The sequence below is a fragment of the Canariomyces notabilis genome (assembly GCF_033297395.1).
Source record: "Canariomyces notabilis strain CBS 508.74 unplaced genomic scaffold N656scaffold_11, whole genome shotgun sequence".
NCBI classification, from domain to species: domain Eukaryota; kingdom Fungi; phylum Ascomycota; class Sordariomycetes; order Sordariales; family Chaetomiaceae; genus Canariomyces; species Canariomyces notabilis.
Window position 1 is genome coordinate 366,905 of NW_027041833.1, and position 14,506 is coordinate 381,410.

Here is a 14,506-nt window from a genome sequence, read left to right on the forward strand (position 1 = left end):
GGCAAACAACGGAGCCGTTCTGTTCCTCCGGCCGCAGGGCATCGAAAGATCGGCGGGATGAGTGCGGCCCCTGAAAATTTGTGCCTGACTGCCCCGGTTCGTTGGGCCAATGATCTGTCGCCAGCCGCGACTTGATGTGGGTACACGACTTTGTGGCCAATGGACGTGTGGATGTCCTGACCAGCTAACCCAATGCGGGCGGCTAGCCGGAAATCGACAGGGGCGGCCCTGCTAGCCGTGTGGTCAGGAACGGCCGGATGACAGTGCTGGGGTGAAGATGGCTCCGAGGTGCCAGCGTAATTTCGTTTCCACTTCCCCTTGTGCTCGTGGGAGCAGACTTTGGCGGGTTCCAGCGTCTCCCTCCCTCGTCAAACCTCGTCTCTGCAACAAAACCAGTGTCGTTCCCTCCACCAGTCACTCATTTGAACCATCGTGTGCATTTTTGTCTATCCATCGTCACTCCACCTTTGACGTGTCGAGGATATCTGTTTCTTCGGCTTTCAATTCGCCGCCTGCCCTCCACGTCGTTGTGAGAGCAAGGAAATGTCCTCTCAACAGTAAAACCCGTTCGCCAAGAAAGGGAGAGGCAGAAAAGGCCAAAGAAACCTGCCTTAAGCAACTCCGACCGTAACCACTCGCTCAAGTTTTTCACTTCGATTTCGGGGGGGACAATTGAGATCCCTCTTTTTCACTTTCTGCGTTTGGCCGCAGCGACCCATTTGGAAGGTTCTGTGGTTGCTGGCCAACAACAAACCCCGACAACGACAATCTCGACGGACGAGTCATCGCCGACGCGAAGCCCGACAACAAAGTCTCAACTCATCGAGACTTCTCAACCACTCAGCCTTTGTCCGATAAAGTCGACGATCGAGTCCCTGTACCAGACTCGCGATGAAGTTCATTGGTTTCCTCGCGGCGACGCTCCTCGCTTCGGCGGACGCCCTGCCCGACATAATACCCAACATTAGGGGAACAAAGACCATCCTAGGGCGCTATGAGAAAGGAGTGCAACAGCCGTCAGAAACGCCTGTACTCAACAGTCCTAAAGTACAAGGTTGCTTCAAGTCATCCGGCGAACTGAAAATGAACAGGACAATTGAGTTCAACAGTATCGGCGAGTGCGCCACCAAGGTCTGTTACGTGGGAGGCTATTCGGTGGCCGGCACCATGGGCGGGAACCAGTGCTGGTGCGGCAACACATACCCACCCAAGGAGGACGTGGTTGAGGACAAGAACTGCAACGCCCCGTGCTCAGGCTACGACCAAGAAGCATGTGAGTGGTGCGGACGTGCCTTGAGGTTGTGCGAATGTTGCTAACTGCTGACTCACCTAGGCGGCGGCTCATTCTTTTGGACCATTTACAACACCGGCCTGACCTTGGCGGTCAGGTACTCGAACGAGCAGAGCACATCTACCTCGAGCAGCGCCACGAAGACCGCAGAGCCCACCTCGGTGGTGTCTCTGTCCCAAAGCACGGTCGTTGTTACGCAGCCTCCCGAGAGTGAGGTAGCGACAAGCAGCGGCCCTAACGTGGCCGGCATTGTCGCGGGCGTAGTTGTGGGCGTCGTCGTGGCCGCTGGCATCACTGCTGGCGTTTTCTTGTACATGCGCAAGAAGAGGAACGACGAAATCGAAGCCGAGCACCGCCGCAACGCCGCCGTCAATGCATTCATGGGCAAGCCGCCGGGAAGCAGTGGCGGTCTTTCCATGACGGATTCCCGGTTGGATCCAGTCATGGCCCATAGGAGGATGAGCGACGGCAGCATCGCCGACAACCAAGACTACTCCAGGAAAATCCTCCGCGTAAGCTGACTCTCCTCTTCCCTTCTCGGATTCCCAACTGAGCAATCAAACTAACAATATGCCAGGTCACCAATGCATGAGCAGTCCCCCAAGTGATGACGACAAACGATTCGCCTGTATTTATTTTGACATCCGCATAATTGGCGTTGGGGGGACGGGATATTCTACAGTCTTGTCATTGGTGGAGGTTCGATCACGCGACGAGCCTACCTGGGGTCTTCTCTGTTCTTTGTACGGTTTGGCTGTCACGCCAGGGCATAGATCTAGCTGTGACCCTCGGGGCGATGCGCCGCACCTGGCTACGCTGTCCTCTCTTTTGCCTATCTAAACCCTTTAACATCAATACTGACGACCCTGACGGGATATACCTTCATGTGCGGATAAGGTTGCGTTTTAGACGGGTCACAAATATCAATGGGGAGAAGCCCCGTAGCTTTGACGAGCGTCGTTTTGCACCTTGATGGCTTCCCTTGCGTCGAATGCCCTCCCTCTGCGATGTGCGATGACCGGACGGGGCACCCTCTGAAACATGCGTTCCGCCGTACAGAATAGGGGTTCTCATGACTCGACTGGCACCGGGGAACGAACAACACATGGACAGGGCGGTGGGTTTGTGAGAATACAGGTTACGGTGTACATTCAGAATCAGGTGTGATGTAGTTTTGCCCCTCTCCCAGCGGTTTGGGAGCGCGGTTTGTTTGGAGGACCATCAACGATCTGCCGTGAGCAAATCATGTCTGATCAAAAGCAGGGGGGAAATACCCAGATTTATCCGACATTTCGCTCAACCCTCTCCTTCTACCTGGTAACTTTATGAAGGGGGAGTCTGAACCCAGCTTTCTGCCGCTTCCGAATTCCGATTACCAAAAGGTTCGGGAAATATGCTGTGTCGATCTCTCATGCCTAAAAACTACGTAGCGTGACGAATCGATTTGGCAAGGCATGCCTGATGGGAGAAGGGGGGTGGTTTCAGAGTGGGAGGGAGAAACGTAGAGAGTACCTCCGTATGCTAGCCAAAATGCGGAAAGATGGACGAGCGAGTACCGGACTTTTGGAACGTTGTCCAATTCTTACAAAGTCACTAATATACTATTCTCTCCACGGATACTCGTATGTATGTCTGCTGATTGCATCTTTGCAGTCCCAGAGGATTGTCTGATGGTGAAACGGGCTGATCATGATCGAGGCTAGCGCGCTTTGCTTAGGCGGGATGTCTGCGTGTGGGGTTGGTTGGCTACAGTAGCTGTAAGGATTGAGATCACGCCCGGCCTCAGACGATTAATTATACGTAAGACTGTCTACAAATTGCACTCGAAATCACTTCCCTTGTCTGCAGCAGGTGGTAGCCTGTGCCAACTGCAGCTCGTGGCTTACCGTAAGTTATGGGTTGAACGATCTTGGTCGAGTGCAGACTTGTTTTGGGGAGCGTGGGGAGCCTGGGGAGGGGAGGGGAATCGGCCAAGCAACGCGAACCTCCTATAGGTATAAGCTAGGTACCTTAGCCGTTAGTGAGCCAGTTCGCTGCCGGTGATAGCCGAGCCCGACACGACGTCATCTTCCACTAAACCCTCAGCAGCTCGTCCTGCCGCCGACCGCAAGGACTGTGCTGCCGGGGCACCTAATTGCCATTCTTCAAGATGGCTCCAAGATTTGCTTTGACTGTCAGCCCATCAATCGCCCTGAGATTCGGCCGATTGACGGTGCGACATGCGAGAAGGTACTCGACGGAAGCCGACGCAGGTCCCTTGATCCGGGTAACGGAACTGCCCGCACCCAACTCGGGCCATATCCGCATCCTCGAACTCAATCGCCCAAAGGCGCGCAATGCCATCTCTCGTGCTTTGCTGTCTGCCCTTCGTCAAGAGATTGATGCCGTCCATGCACAGTACGATGCGGCAACGGGGGACGAGATGCCCCGCGCCTCGTGGGACAAGCGGTTTGGCGGCGTCGCAGGGGACGACCAGAAGGGGCCGACGAGGGCGCTGATTGTCGCTTCGGCGGTCGACTCTTCCTTCTGCGCCGGCGCAGACCTCAAAGAGCGCAAGACCTTTACACAGGAGGAGTACGGCTCTCCCTCCCTTTTTTCACCCCGTCCAACCCTACTGTAACCAGTAGTCTCGGCTTCTTACTTACCGCACCACCCACCAGGACCGCCGCCTTCCTGCTCAACCTCCGCACGACGCTGACCTCGCTCTCGGCGCTCCCGATCCCCACCATCTCAGCTATCTCGTCGCTCGCGCTAGGCGGGGGGCTGGAGCTCGCCCTGGCCACGCACTTCCGCGTTCTGACCTCCAACGCCGTCGTCGGCCTGCCCGAGACCCGCCTGGGCATCATACCCGGCGCGGGCGGCACCTACCGGCTGCCGGCGCTGATCGGCATCCCCCGGGCGCGGGACCTGATTCTCACGGGCCGCCGCGTGTCGGCGCCCGAGGCCTACTTCCTCGGCATTGCCGACCGGCTGGTTGAGATTGCGCCCGAGAGCGAGCAGCAGGCCAAGGAGTGGGCCGCGCTGGAGGAGAAGGAGCGGGGTAGGGTGATACTGGACCTTGCAAGACGCACGGCGCTGAGCGAGGCCGTCAGGCTGGCAAACGAAATTTCAGAGGGCGGGCCCATCGCGGTCAGGGCTGCTTTGAGGGCAGTTGAGGAACCTCGCGAGACGGTGGAGAATAGCATGTATGAACGAGTTGTCAGGACGGAGGATAGGGATGAGGCCTTGAAAGCGTTCGCCGAGAAGAGGAAGCCTGTCTTCAAGGGGAGGTGACGAGGCGACGTTGTGTTTAGGGGGTGACGGTGGGTTTGTGACTGAACGACGGCTTAATATATGGCTGTCAGACCCCTTCTAACCCTCTAGTGGGGTTGTTTCGGCGTTTAAGCTCTGACGTTAGACTAGGGATGACTGCGAGTGTGTACTATGGAATAGTTAGGTGTCATCAACTCCGGAGCTTGCTCGGCTTCACACTGTCAACTCATTTCAAAGCGACTTGGCTTTCAAACCATGCTGCTATATACTACTTGCTAGTACTCTCTATGCATGCAGTCTAATATCAAGACCCCGAATCCTGACTGGGAGAGTTGGAAGGGGTCCCCTGGGCCCATTTGAGGTTCTTCATCCAGTTGAAGCAGTGTGTCCACTACTTCGCAAACATGGTAAACTTGACATGTGCTTCAGTTCGATCCCCTTTGCAGGTCACTTGTATCCGTTCCAGCACTCCGCAGCGGAACGTCATTGGGCAACCGGGCGCGCACTGCCATGCAGGGTGCAGCTACTTTCCAGCAGGTCAATCACCAAGCTATGACATCATCGAGCGAGCTCAGTCTTGCGATGATCTCAAAGCAGTTTCAGCTTCAAAATCACCACTTAACTTGCCATACAATCCTCAGACACTCAATCAAGACAAATCAACAATCAGGGGAATCAAATTCCTAACGACCAGTAACGCGGGAATCAACACAGAAACCAAAGCAGAAACACACACAACCTCCAACAAGAAACCATGTCACTCATCACAGAACGAACCGTTCTTGCCGCCCGCCGTCTGGCGCTGGCAAACAGCACGACCTCCTCCGCCGCCTCCATGCTCCCGCGCGCCGCCTTCTCCACATCCACACCCGTCCAAAGGTCGGCCGTCGAGTCAGCCAAGGACGCGCTCAAGAGCGTTGACCGCAAGGTCAGCGACAAGCTCGTTGACGGCATCAACATCGGCTGTAAGCCTCACCTTTTCCTTCACACAAAATACCGACAAGTCTGGAGAAAAAACAAAGGCTAACCGATGAAATACACACAAACAGCCACGGTAGCCGAGAAGCTCAAAGATGCCTCCACCGCCACAGTAGCCGAGAAGCTCAAGGAAGCTTCCTCAGAGGTCTCCTCGGGCAAGGTGACGGGCAAGGCGGCCGAGCTGCGCGGGGAAGCGGCCGGCAAGGCGAGCGAGATGGCGGGCAAGGCTAAAGGGATGGCGGGGGAGGTGGAGGGCAAGGCCAAGGGCGCTGCCGCCGAGGTGGAGGGCAAGGCGAAAGAGGCCAAGGAGGAGGTGAAGGAGAAGCTCTCACCCTAACTTGACCGCGGCCTTGAGTAAGTGAGCGAGGGAAGGACAGCGGGTGGGAAGGTGGGAATGCTGGCAGTAACGCCATAATGAGGGAATAGGACGAGGAAGCTTTCACCTATGAGTACGGGGGTTGAAGAAGGGCGGTAGTGCTGTATGATATGTATGGAACGTTGAGGATTTCATGGGACGGCTATGAGCATCGTTTTCGAAGATATCAAATTGATCATCAAGACCACCATTGTTGGCGGGGCGCCCTGTCATTGTCGCCATTGCGGAACGGACACCTACCCATGCTACCATGGCTTGTGGTTCCAAGCCCCCTCCATTCCCAGCCAAGGATGTGCCGACACCACGACCCCCCGGCTTCGTAGGCCCCCATCTGCTTGTTGCCCGAAGACAACAGGCAGACAGGTAGAAGCCGGGGCAGAGCATTTGGTCAAATACAATCTTCAGCTTGCTACCGCAGCAGCAGCTCAGATGGTGCCGACGAGGCCAAACCCAGCGTTCAGCAGGGGGAGTTGCCTGCATTTGATATACCGCTCGGAATACAGAGCTGGATCAAGGATGGATCTCGCCTTGTGCTCCACCAAGCCGTGCGGAATTTAATCGTGAAGTCTTATATGAATGGAAAGAAAATGTTTGACAGTGGTTCACAAAGGGAGGTGTGGCCCTGGCCACCAAAATCATGCCGCATTTTCGTGGTCCTAAACATTCATGGTAGCTGGCGTTAGCAGCTGTTGAATATCTTACAACCTCTTCGGCCTCTCGTGTCGTCCCGTCGCAGTGCTGTCTCCATCCACGCGGGCATTGACACGATCAGACAGCGTTAGAGGCTCCTCTCTCAAACAAGACGCGACGGATCTTGCTTCGCTCTTGGGCTTCTTGCGGTAGTCCACCGGGCCTTTTGTACTGATACTCCGTGCAAATCTCTTCTTCTAGCCCTTCCTCGCATTTCTCCGAGCTGGTATCCTAGCCCTCCTCGAAAAAGACCCGTTTCGTACCCCGTTCGCGCTCACTCTCCAACTGCTCCAGCTCGCGATCAATCTCCATGATATCCATCAACTCTTGCTCAATATCGCGCCCGGCAACCTCGAATTCGTCGTCTGGTTGGTCCGCAGCATAGTTGAGATCATTGATGAACACGAGGCCTTGCTGACTGGACGGCGCCGTCTCTGCCTCGTCAGCTTGCTCAGTTGAGGGGATGACGTCTGCGGCCTCGTCAAACAGGCCCTTGACCGATGGGCGCGAATGTGACCGGAAGACTCCTTTATTTGGGCGGTGCGCGATGCTAAGGTTGAAAGCGACACTGTTGGGCTGCTCAGGTTTCGGATAAACCTGAATAGCCTTGGCCGAGCCAAAGTCGGCGTGGGTTCGCTTCCGGGCGCCGAGCAAGCGTGTTGTGAGCGTGCTAGCCTCCTCGCTTTCGTGCACGATGACAACGCGGCTTTCACCTAGCAGAAGCACCTCAATGGGAAGGCCTTCTGCATGATTCGAACCGTTTTCCTTTGCCGTTGACTGCGCTGCCGCTGGCATGGTGCTGCGGCTGGGTTTAGGGATGCCAGTTGCGCCAGTGCATCGCTCGCCAAGGAGCCCCATCGGGAGATCTGTAAGACGGATCATGCGGGTCGGCTGTGCTCCGCTCCAGAGGTTCACACCGCCGCCGGCGGCACGGCGAAGCTGGGAGTCCCAGAACCGGGATATCACCGGGATAACGCAGACAATGGGGTCTGCGCCACCAAGCCATAGAATGGCACTTTCTTCCCCTAGTCCTGTTCCTTGTGCTGGGAGTTTTGCGACCGCAATGCCGCCACGCACGGCTGCCAGCTTTTCTGACCCGCCAGTAATGGTGGAGGTGATAGCATCGCGCCGCGTGTGAGGCGTCATGGGAACCAATTCACCAGCCGAGCCGGACCCGGCAGGGAACTTTTGGCTAGCAGGGTTGCGAAGCGGGCTGGTTCCTTCGAGGTGGCCGGATACAGAAAACGACGTAATAGCCGAGCCGCGCAATCCGGCGCTTGCCTTGCTGAATAGACCGCCCGTTGTGGCCGCCGGATTTACACCATCAATGTCCCAAATGCCCCACTGCCCATCCGCGAGGAGCGTCAGAACGGCTCCCCCATGTGAAATCCATTCAGATGCCACAATCGGCTTCCGCGCGGTCGACATGGATGGCCCGCGGGTAAAGGGCGGGTAGAGGGATAAAAGCCAAGAGCCCTGGGTAGGGAAAGGGCCCTCGGAAGTGTCGTCGGAGGGGAGGGCCGCGACAGCGTAATCATAGATGCGGACGGCATGTGGCGAGGATACGGTGAGGAGCTGGGTAATGTGGACTGGGTTGAAGGAAATGCTTGTGAGCGGTGAGGGGAGGTATTCCGTCTGAAATGGTTCGACCCGGTTTGTGACTCCTGGCTTGGCGTCCAAGGCGACATCCCAGAGACGGAGCACGCCGCTTGCTTCTCTCGAGTGCGCCGCAACAATGGCACGGGTAACCGGTGTCGTTTGGGCTGCTGTACGCTCGAGCGACCTGCTCCGGGAACCCGGCTTGTGCTTCACTAGGGTAATGGCGAGGCCACCGCAAGGACGGCTTTGTCCACCAAGCAAAGTCAGTGTTTCTCCCCACACCCCCGTACCAGCATTTCCTGCCAAGAGATTCTGGCGCAACTCGGGTCTCGCCTTGCTCTCGTGCGAAGGAGGTGTCAAGGGGAGAGTAACCAGGTAGGCGTCTGTATTCGCACATGATACGGCGAAGACGATCTTGGTCCTGAGGATGTGGGCGCCGTTCCAGGAGGCTGCCTCCGCTGGGGACGGTGGCATTGGCAACACGGCAACATGTAGAGCGGCATTGCCTAAGGCAAGATCAAGGGTTTGAATGATTTCGGGAACGGAAGAGGCGTCGGCGGTCGGGCCGTCTTCAAACTCGGGCTTGTCGACATACGGCGTGGCTGCAGCTGTCGCGCCCTCGTCGTCCGAGTCAATGATCATGACAGCATCGTCAGAATTCGCACCGTTCCGTTTGTCCGTAGCTGATTGCTTTTTTGGCTTGAGCCTTCGGCCACCGCGCCAAACAACCGTGATGCCATTTTCGTGGCCGTAAATGAGGATGGTCGCTCCTTGGGGTGATTGAACAGGGTATATCTTGACATCATGTGTCCGGCGACCTAATGAGTATCTGTAGCACGAAAATGACAACTGTCAGCAGTAATCCATGCCAAGCGCAAGTGACGAAAACGAAAGGCGCGTACGTGTGCTGGGTGTTTTGCGGCGTGCGCCGAATTCTTGGAGTGGCCTCCATCGAGGCAAACGCAACGGGATGTCTAGAGAAGCACCGAGCAGTTGCGCTATCACGGCCCAGTAGACATGGTAGGTATCAGTCTAGAAGTCACGTTGATGTTGAAGTTGGACCCTCCACGCCAGGCCGTAGATTGGGTTTGAGATGACGGCGAAGGGTTGTGGTATGCGATTGCTTCGTACATGCAAGGTGCGATTTGAAGCTTTGTTGCATTGAATTCGCCGCGCGCTGTCGTTTGCAGCTGGAAGGAGCTTAGGCCACATGAGCCCCGCACTGTGCGCTGTCAGCTTGATCCACACAGTCTCCAATGTAACTTCTTGAAGTCTTTACAGACGACGCTGCAATAATTCGAGACAACACATCACCGTCATGGCAAGATGCTCCCAGATTCCAGTGCGCAAAGTTGATGCTAGGCGTCTTCAAAAATTCTTCAATCTAGATCTTTACATAATATCTTGGTATGTCCAAGATGCAGAGGCTCTTAGGTAAAGCTATCCTAGGACCTAGGGCGATCGATCCTTTCAAGTACCCGCGCTGTCCTTGTCCTGGATACTCCGGACCCGTCATTGGATCCCCTGAGCTCCTCCTCGAACTCGGCTCACCCCGAGTGCCGCCCAGCGCCTTGCTACCCTAGGCACATCCCACGACTGTGCGAACAGCTTACTGAACAGATCGCAAAACAGACATGTAAGCCCTGTCACGGTAGCTTGCCATCTGGAAGGAGTCGTTTTTGGCTCCTTCCCTCCGCGGCCTCGTTGGATCGTGGTAAATAACATCGAAAACTCCACGCTCGCCATCGTTGTATACGGCCCGCACCGGACCAGGTTCCATCCCGCTGGTCCAGTGTTTGACGGCTGCCTTATTCACGATGGGAAATTCTATAAAAGGAGGGCTAGCGCTGAGCCGATATACTCCCTCGTTATGCTCATGGCCTTTATGGCGGCGAGGGTATTTCGGACGCTTTTCTCCCATACCCCGTGGGACATCCATCCGTGGAGCGTGTCGAACCTGCTCTCTGACGCTGCTAGCCCGGATTCGCCAGTTTTCAAGGTTGGTGCAGGAATACTATTCAAGATTAGACGCTGCACTTCAAGGGTGTGGATGGGATGATAGCAGGGTAAGGTAGGAACATGGATACGAACCATTGAAACACTGGAATGAGCGCTTGCTGGTCGGGGAGGACAATGAGCTTGAACGACGGTGCACTTCTTGGCATCGAAACGAGTACCATCCGCCTCGCGAACATCCGGCGAATTCGCTATACTCTCACCATCGATGGAAAAGGACTCGTCTTGGAAGATGGGCAGATGTAACACATGTGCCATACGTCTCAATGCTCTGAGAATCGCAGCCATTGCCTGGGAGAACCAGGGTCCTTTCTGACTACTGTCGCCTTCCATGTTGACAGAACTCAGCGGCATACAGTCTAACCGATCCACAGGTCTAGCTCCTGTCAAGACAGATGGAGGTTGAGGCTTGAGAGCGTGCGTGTGGTGGATATATTCCAGTATGGGGTGAGTCTTCTGCCGGAGTCTTCAGTCAACAACCTACGGCCGTGCATGACGGCGAATAGGGGCACTTCGAATCACTGTATATATACAAATGCCTGGCGAGTATAAAACTGACCGCTTCTTGGTCACGCTTCTCCTCACCAAGCAAGGTTGAGACGTGTGTTGATCCAGGTGTATCAGTCAGCCAGTGGATTTCAAGTTCGCGAGGTTATCATCACAGCCCAGTCATTCTACAAGTCTCTTAAGCTACCTGCCTAGAGAGAGATATATACCTTCTTGTTGGCTACCGTCTCGCTGAGAGGGTAGAACTGTTCCACATTCTAGAACATCGCAGTGCAGCGTATCTGCCTATATAAGGGACCTAAACAATGGAGTAGTACCGCATGACTTAGCCATTGTTTTCACGCCAAGTCCACTTGTGACTTATTGCCGTACTATCTTGCTGGTTCTTTGTCGAGGTCTTAACGCGATCAAGATGTAATCACGTGCGACCCTAGCTTGAGTGTGAGCTGAGATCGCTACCAGGGCACCTTACCTACCTACGCCATGTCTCAGATGGCACTTAGACGCCTAACCAGTGACCACACCGCATCTGAACACCAGGCTTTCAACGTACAATGTGCACTATACTAGGTAGAGACTGAGGCGCCAGCTTTTGACGATAACAGACACCGCCAGAAGAGTATGTACAGTACATACAATGTCTATATAACTAGTTCGATAGGCGAATCGATATTCCATTCCAACGGGCTCTTCCATCTCCCTAGTGGGTAGCCAAAGTATCCTCACATCCCACGATTCATGTATTAAAGAGAGGGCAAGAATGTATTTCTAGAATTGGTAGTTTATATCTTTTTGGGTTGAACTTGCTAACTAACTGTAAAGCTTGGATCAGTTATTGAAGACGTTTTCTGACAATAAGATGGTATGGAACGTATATACGCTTCAAGTTAGTTTTCCCTCTTCCCTTTTACAACTCTGAGATGGTACAAGATTTATGTACATGAAAACAAATGCAGATACATAACCAGAAAGGCGCGCTCTGTAGCTCCCTCTTCAGATGACAACGCGGGAAATGAACCAACCACCTCACTGTACATGTAGGTACGTGTCATACCTGCGCAATGCAAAACAACTGTGCTCTAACTGTTCGCTGTTCCAGTCCATCCGCCAATGACCCCTTCAACCGCGCAGTTAAGCCGTCTCCGTCTCCGCATGCTTAACCGGATGCATTACAATATTCGGCGCCCACAACTTCCCATCGTAATCGTCGAGGAGCCACGGAGGCTCCGGGTCGCTTCCCGGCAGCTTTTGGCCCATCCACTCGTAGAAGATGTGCCTGGCCCACTCCGCCTCCCACCAAAAGGTGAGCTGGCTGCCCTGTGGCGAGGGCGCCGAAGGGTCCGGCCATAGGCTCGCGGGGGTCTGCAAAGGCCCGCCGCGCCACCACTGCTCCTTCTCGACCTGGACGACGGATGCCCTGTCGGCGTTCTGCTCGCGGTGGAAGACGGGCTGCTGCGGGAAGCTCAACTTGAGGCCGTGCCAGAGCGCAAAGCTGGGCAGGGTCGCCTCAGAGGGGACATGGATGCCGCGCTCGAGCTGGGCCTGGTGGATGGCGAGCAGGAGCGAGCGGGAGCCGCGCATGACGGCGGGCGGGCAGTAGACGCGCGGTGTGGCGAGGCCCGAGGAGAGGCCGCCGATCAAGTCGCGGAAGGGCCAGCCGTTGTTGGGGACGGTGGCGTCCATGCAGTACGACAGGGTGATGACGTCGGCCTCCTCGCCGACGCCCCACCGGAAGTCGTCCTCGCGCGGGTCGGCCACGGGCGGGTCGGGCCCGATGGGCGGAAGCTCAGGTACCCGTAAAGGGCCCCACACGGACGCGCCGCCCTGGTTGGTTTCGTTGACTTGCCGGAACAACTCGCCAAAATCGCCGCCGCCCATCTCAGCGGCCATATACCAGACACTAGCCCGCTCGAGCGCCTGCTTACGGGGCTCGGCGCGCGCTGTGGCGGTGAGCCGGTCGAGGTACTTGCCCGCATCGCCCAGGAAGCGCATATCCATCTCGAACTGCCAGAAGTGGTCAAACTCCGGGTAGTGCAAGGCGAGGAGCTGCATCGGCTGGAAGACCTGGAAGCGCGTCTTATGCTCTTCAATCAGGGGGTACCAGCTCTTCAGAAGGCGCTCGTCCCACAGGACAGCGAGGGACTGGAACTCGGTGGGGATACCGGCATCCCGGAGTCCCTGCTGGTACGCCTCGTCAGAGGCCCAAATATCGGTGGTATAGCCGTCGTAGTCCTTCATATCCACGAGCAAGATGACTTGGTACTCGCCGCCCGACCGTAGCGCGGCCTCGGTGATGAGCGAGCGGAGGTAGTACTTGTCCTCGGGCCTATAGTCGTACCCGCGCCATGTGCGTATTACGATGGCCGTCCGCCGAGACGGCTCGAATTCGTGCCAATGGCGGACCTCGGGCTGGCGGGGTTTGCGGGAGCCGCGGGGGGCGAAGCGGGGTGACGCCGCGCCGCGCGGGTCGTCGAACGGCGCCGCAGAGGACGGAAAGCGGTGGCGGTTGCGCTCGAAGCACTCGTTCTGTAACCGGCCCCAGTCGAGCCTCTTCCATTCGACCTTTTGCCGCCGGTAGTCCTCCCGGTCCTCGCCGAATCCGTACGGCCCGTATCGCTGGTCGGCTGTCATGACGGTACGGTCGAGGCTGATGGCCTCGAAGGAGCCTGCCCAAGGTTGATAGGAGGCTGCTGCCGGGATGGACGGGTCAGTGACGCGCGAATGTCATTGGAGTGAGGAACGGGGGGTGGAGGGAATGTTCGCTTACGGCCTTGGAGCTTCCGAGATTCCAGCTGGTCATCGCGGCTTTGATCCAACAGAAGACCGCGGGGGCCGTAACAGGCCACGGGATCCGGGAGCGGCGGCAATACGTTGTGTGTCGGCATGCGCCGCGGCGGCGGCAGCGGGTTCGCCCTTAGCGGCGACCACTGGCGCGTCCCGCTCCCGCGACGGAGCTGGGTGCCCAGGAACCACACAGCGCATATTGCGAGAGCGACAAAGAGAGTTTGGCGGGTGAGGAAACGGCGGGACAAGCCGGCGCCGGTCAGCGCGGACCGGCGCATCATTTCGAACCCGAGATGACACACCGCCTCGAGGCTTTGAGCCGAAAAAAAGTAGAGGAGCGAGTTCTCCCCATCTCTTTATCTGACTGCTACCCCGTGTTCGGGCCGTGCGAAGCGCATCTGAAAAAACGGCGGAGGCCCGTCGAAACTTGAAAGGATCCCTAAGGGAAATGGGGGCCAACCGCGCAACGTGGCTTGATTGGATGCCGCTGGACTCACCAGCACAAGTTTTACGCGTGGACCAGGGTCCAAATGCGAAAAGGGGGCTGACAAAGTGCGAAGTGATCCTACAATCTAACTCCCACTGTAATTTGTATGTACTAGGGATGGGAGATTTTCATCAAGGCTTCGAAATTCGGAAACTGAAAAATGACCTTTGAATTACGAAATTTCCGCCATTTCAGCTAACCGCTTTTGGAAGGCGGTAAGGCTATAAGGGTTAGGGTTATGTATGTCCAGCCACCTGTAGCTTTCTTCAGCCGACCCTGTTGCTGGGCTCTCGACTCCCTTGATTCAGCGCCATTTTGAATATATTACTGATCCTCGATGGAAGTGCCCCTGAAAGACTGAAATTGAGACTCTTATAGAGTATTCTGCAGCCACCTGACCTACATACTATAGGAGAAAAATCCTTGGCATGAAAATATTGAAATTCATAGGCCTTTTGAAAGAAAAAATTTCACAGAAGGGTTGAAATTTCGGAAAATTGAAATTTCCTTTCCCTTCCCTAACTAG

The 14,506-nt window shown here is 56.0% G+C and overlaps 5 protein-coding genes across 5 annotated transcripts; 3 read left to right on the plus strand and 2 right to left on the minus strand.

The window, feature by feature from the left end:
- Window positions 1-891: 891 nt before the first annotated feature.
- Window positions 892-1,883, plus strand: N656DRAFT_798248 (uncharacterized protein; the record flags this gene model as incomplete). Its single annotated transcript, XM_064817739.1, has 3 exons — window positions 892-1,273; window positions 1,334-1,803; window positions 1,869-1,883. The coding sequence occupies 3 exons, from the start codon at window positions 892-894 to the stop codon at window positions 1,881-1,883; spliced, it is 867 nt and encodes a 288-aa protein (XP_064670028.1).
- Window positions 1,884-3,323: 1,440 nt separating this feature from the next.
- On the plus strand, window positions 3,324-4,784 carry N656DRAFT_731739 (ClpP/crotonase). The gene is made up of 2 exons (XM_064812652.1): window positions 3,324-3,865; window positions 3,952-4,784. Exons 1-2 carry the CDS (start codon window positions 3,441-3,443, stop codon window positions 4,562-4,564), a joined length of 1,038 nt encoding a protein of 345 aa, XP_064670029.1. The 5' UTR covers window positions 3,324-3,440; the 3' UTR covers window positions 4,565-4,784.
- Window positions 4,785-5,063: 279 nt separating this feature from the next.
- N656DRAFT_779317 (uncharacterized protein) lies at window positions 5,064-6,108 on the plus strand. Its single transcript, XM_064815169.1, has 2 exons — window positions 5,064-5,506; window positions 5,591-6,108. The coding sequence occupies exons 1-2, from the start codon at window positions 5,298-5,300 to the stop codon at window positions 5,856-5,858; spliced, it is 477 nt and encodes a 158-aa protein (XP_064670030.1). The 5' UTR covers window positions 5,064-5,297; the 3' UTR covers window positions 5,859-6,108.
- A 389-nt stretch (window positions 6,109-6,497) lies between these two features.
- Window positions 6,498-9,332, minus strand: N656DRAFT_829281 (uncharacterized protein). Its single transcript, XM_064818577.1, has 2 exons — window positions 9,089-9,332; window positions 6,498-9,015 (listed from the first exon to the last, which is right to left on the minus strand). The coding sequence occupies exons 1-2, from the start codon at window positions 9,136-9,138 to the stop codon at window positions 6,819-6,821; spliced, it is 2,247 nt and encodes a 748-aa protein (XP_064670031.1). The 5' UTR covers window positions 9,139-9,332; the 3' UTR covers window positions 6,498-6,818.
- A 2,145-nt stretch (window positions 9,333-11,477) lies between these two features.
- N656DRAFT_779320 (uncharacterized protein) lies at window positions 11,478-14,085 on the minus strand. Its single transcript, XM_064815170.1, has 2 exons — window positions 13,477-14,085; window positions 11,478-13,399 (listed from the first exon to the last, which is right to left on the minus strand). Exons 1-2 carry the CDS (start codon window positions 13,772-13,774, stop codon window positions 11,841-11,843), a joined length of 1,857 nt encoding a protein of 618 aa, XP_064670032.1. The 5' UTR covers window positions 13,775-14,085; the 3' UTR covers window positions 11,478-11,840.
- Window positions 14,086-14,506: the final 421 nt, after the last annotated feature.

Coding starts and splice junctions, on each gene's coding strand:
- N656DRAFT_731739 (XM_064812652.1), top strand. CDS start 3,441: ATGGCTCCAAGATTTGCTTTGACTGTCAGCCCATCAATCGCCCTGAGA. Junction 3,866..3,951: donor AAGACCTTTACACAGGAGGA/GTACGGCTCTCC, acceptor ACCACCCACCAG/GACCGCCGCCTTCCTGCTCA.
- N656DRAFT_779317 (XM_064815169.1), top strand. CDS start 5,298: ATGTCACTCATCACAGAACGAACCGTTCTTGCCGCCCGCCGTCTGGCG. Junction 5,507..5,590: donor GTTGACGGCATCAACATCGG/CTGTAAGCCTCA, acceptor ATACACACAAAC/AGCCACGGTAGCCGAGAAGC.
- N656DRAFT_829281 (XM_064818577.1), bottom strand. CDS start 9,138: ATGGAGGCCACTCCAAGAATTCGGCGCACGCCGCAAAACACCCAGCAC. Junction 9,016..9,088: donor CCGCAAAACACCCAGCACAC/GTACGCGCCTTT, acceptor TTCGTGCTACAG/ATACTCATTAGGTCGCCGGA.
- N656DRAFT_779320 (XM_064815170.1), bottom strand. CDS start 13,774: ATGATGCGCCGGTCCGCGCTGACCGGCGCCGGCTTGTCCCGCCGTTTC. Junction 13,400..13,476: donor ATCTCGGAAGCTCCAAGGCC/GTAAGCGAACAT, acceptor CCATCCCGGCAG/CAGCCTCCTATCAACCTTGG.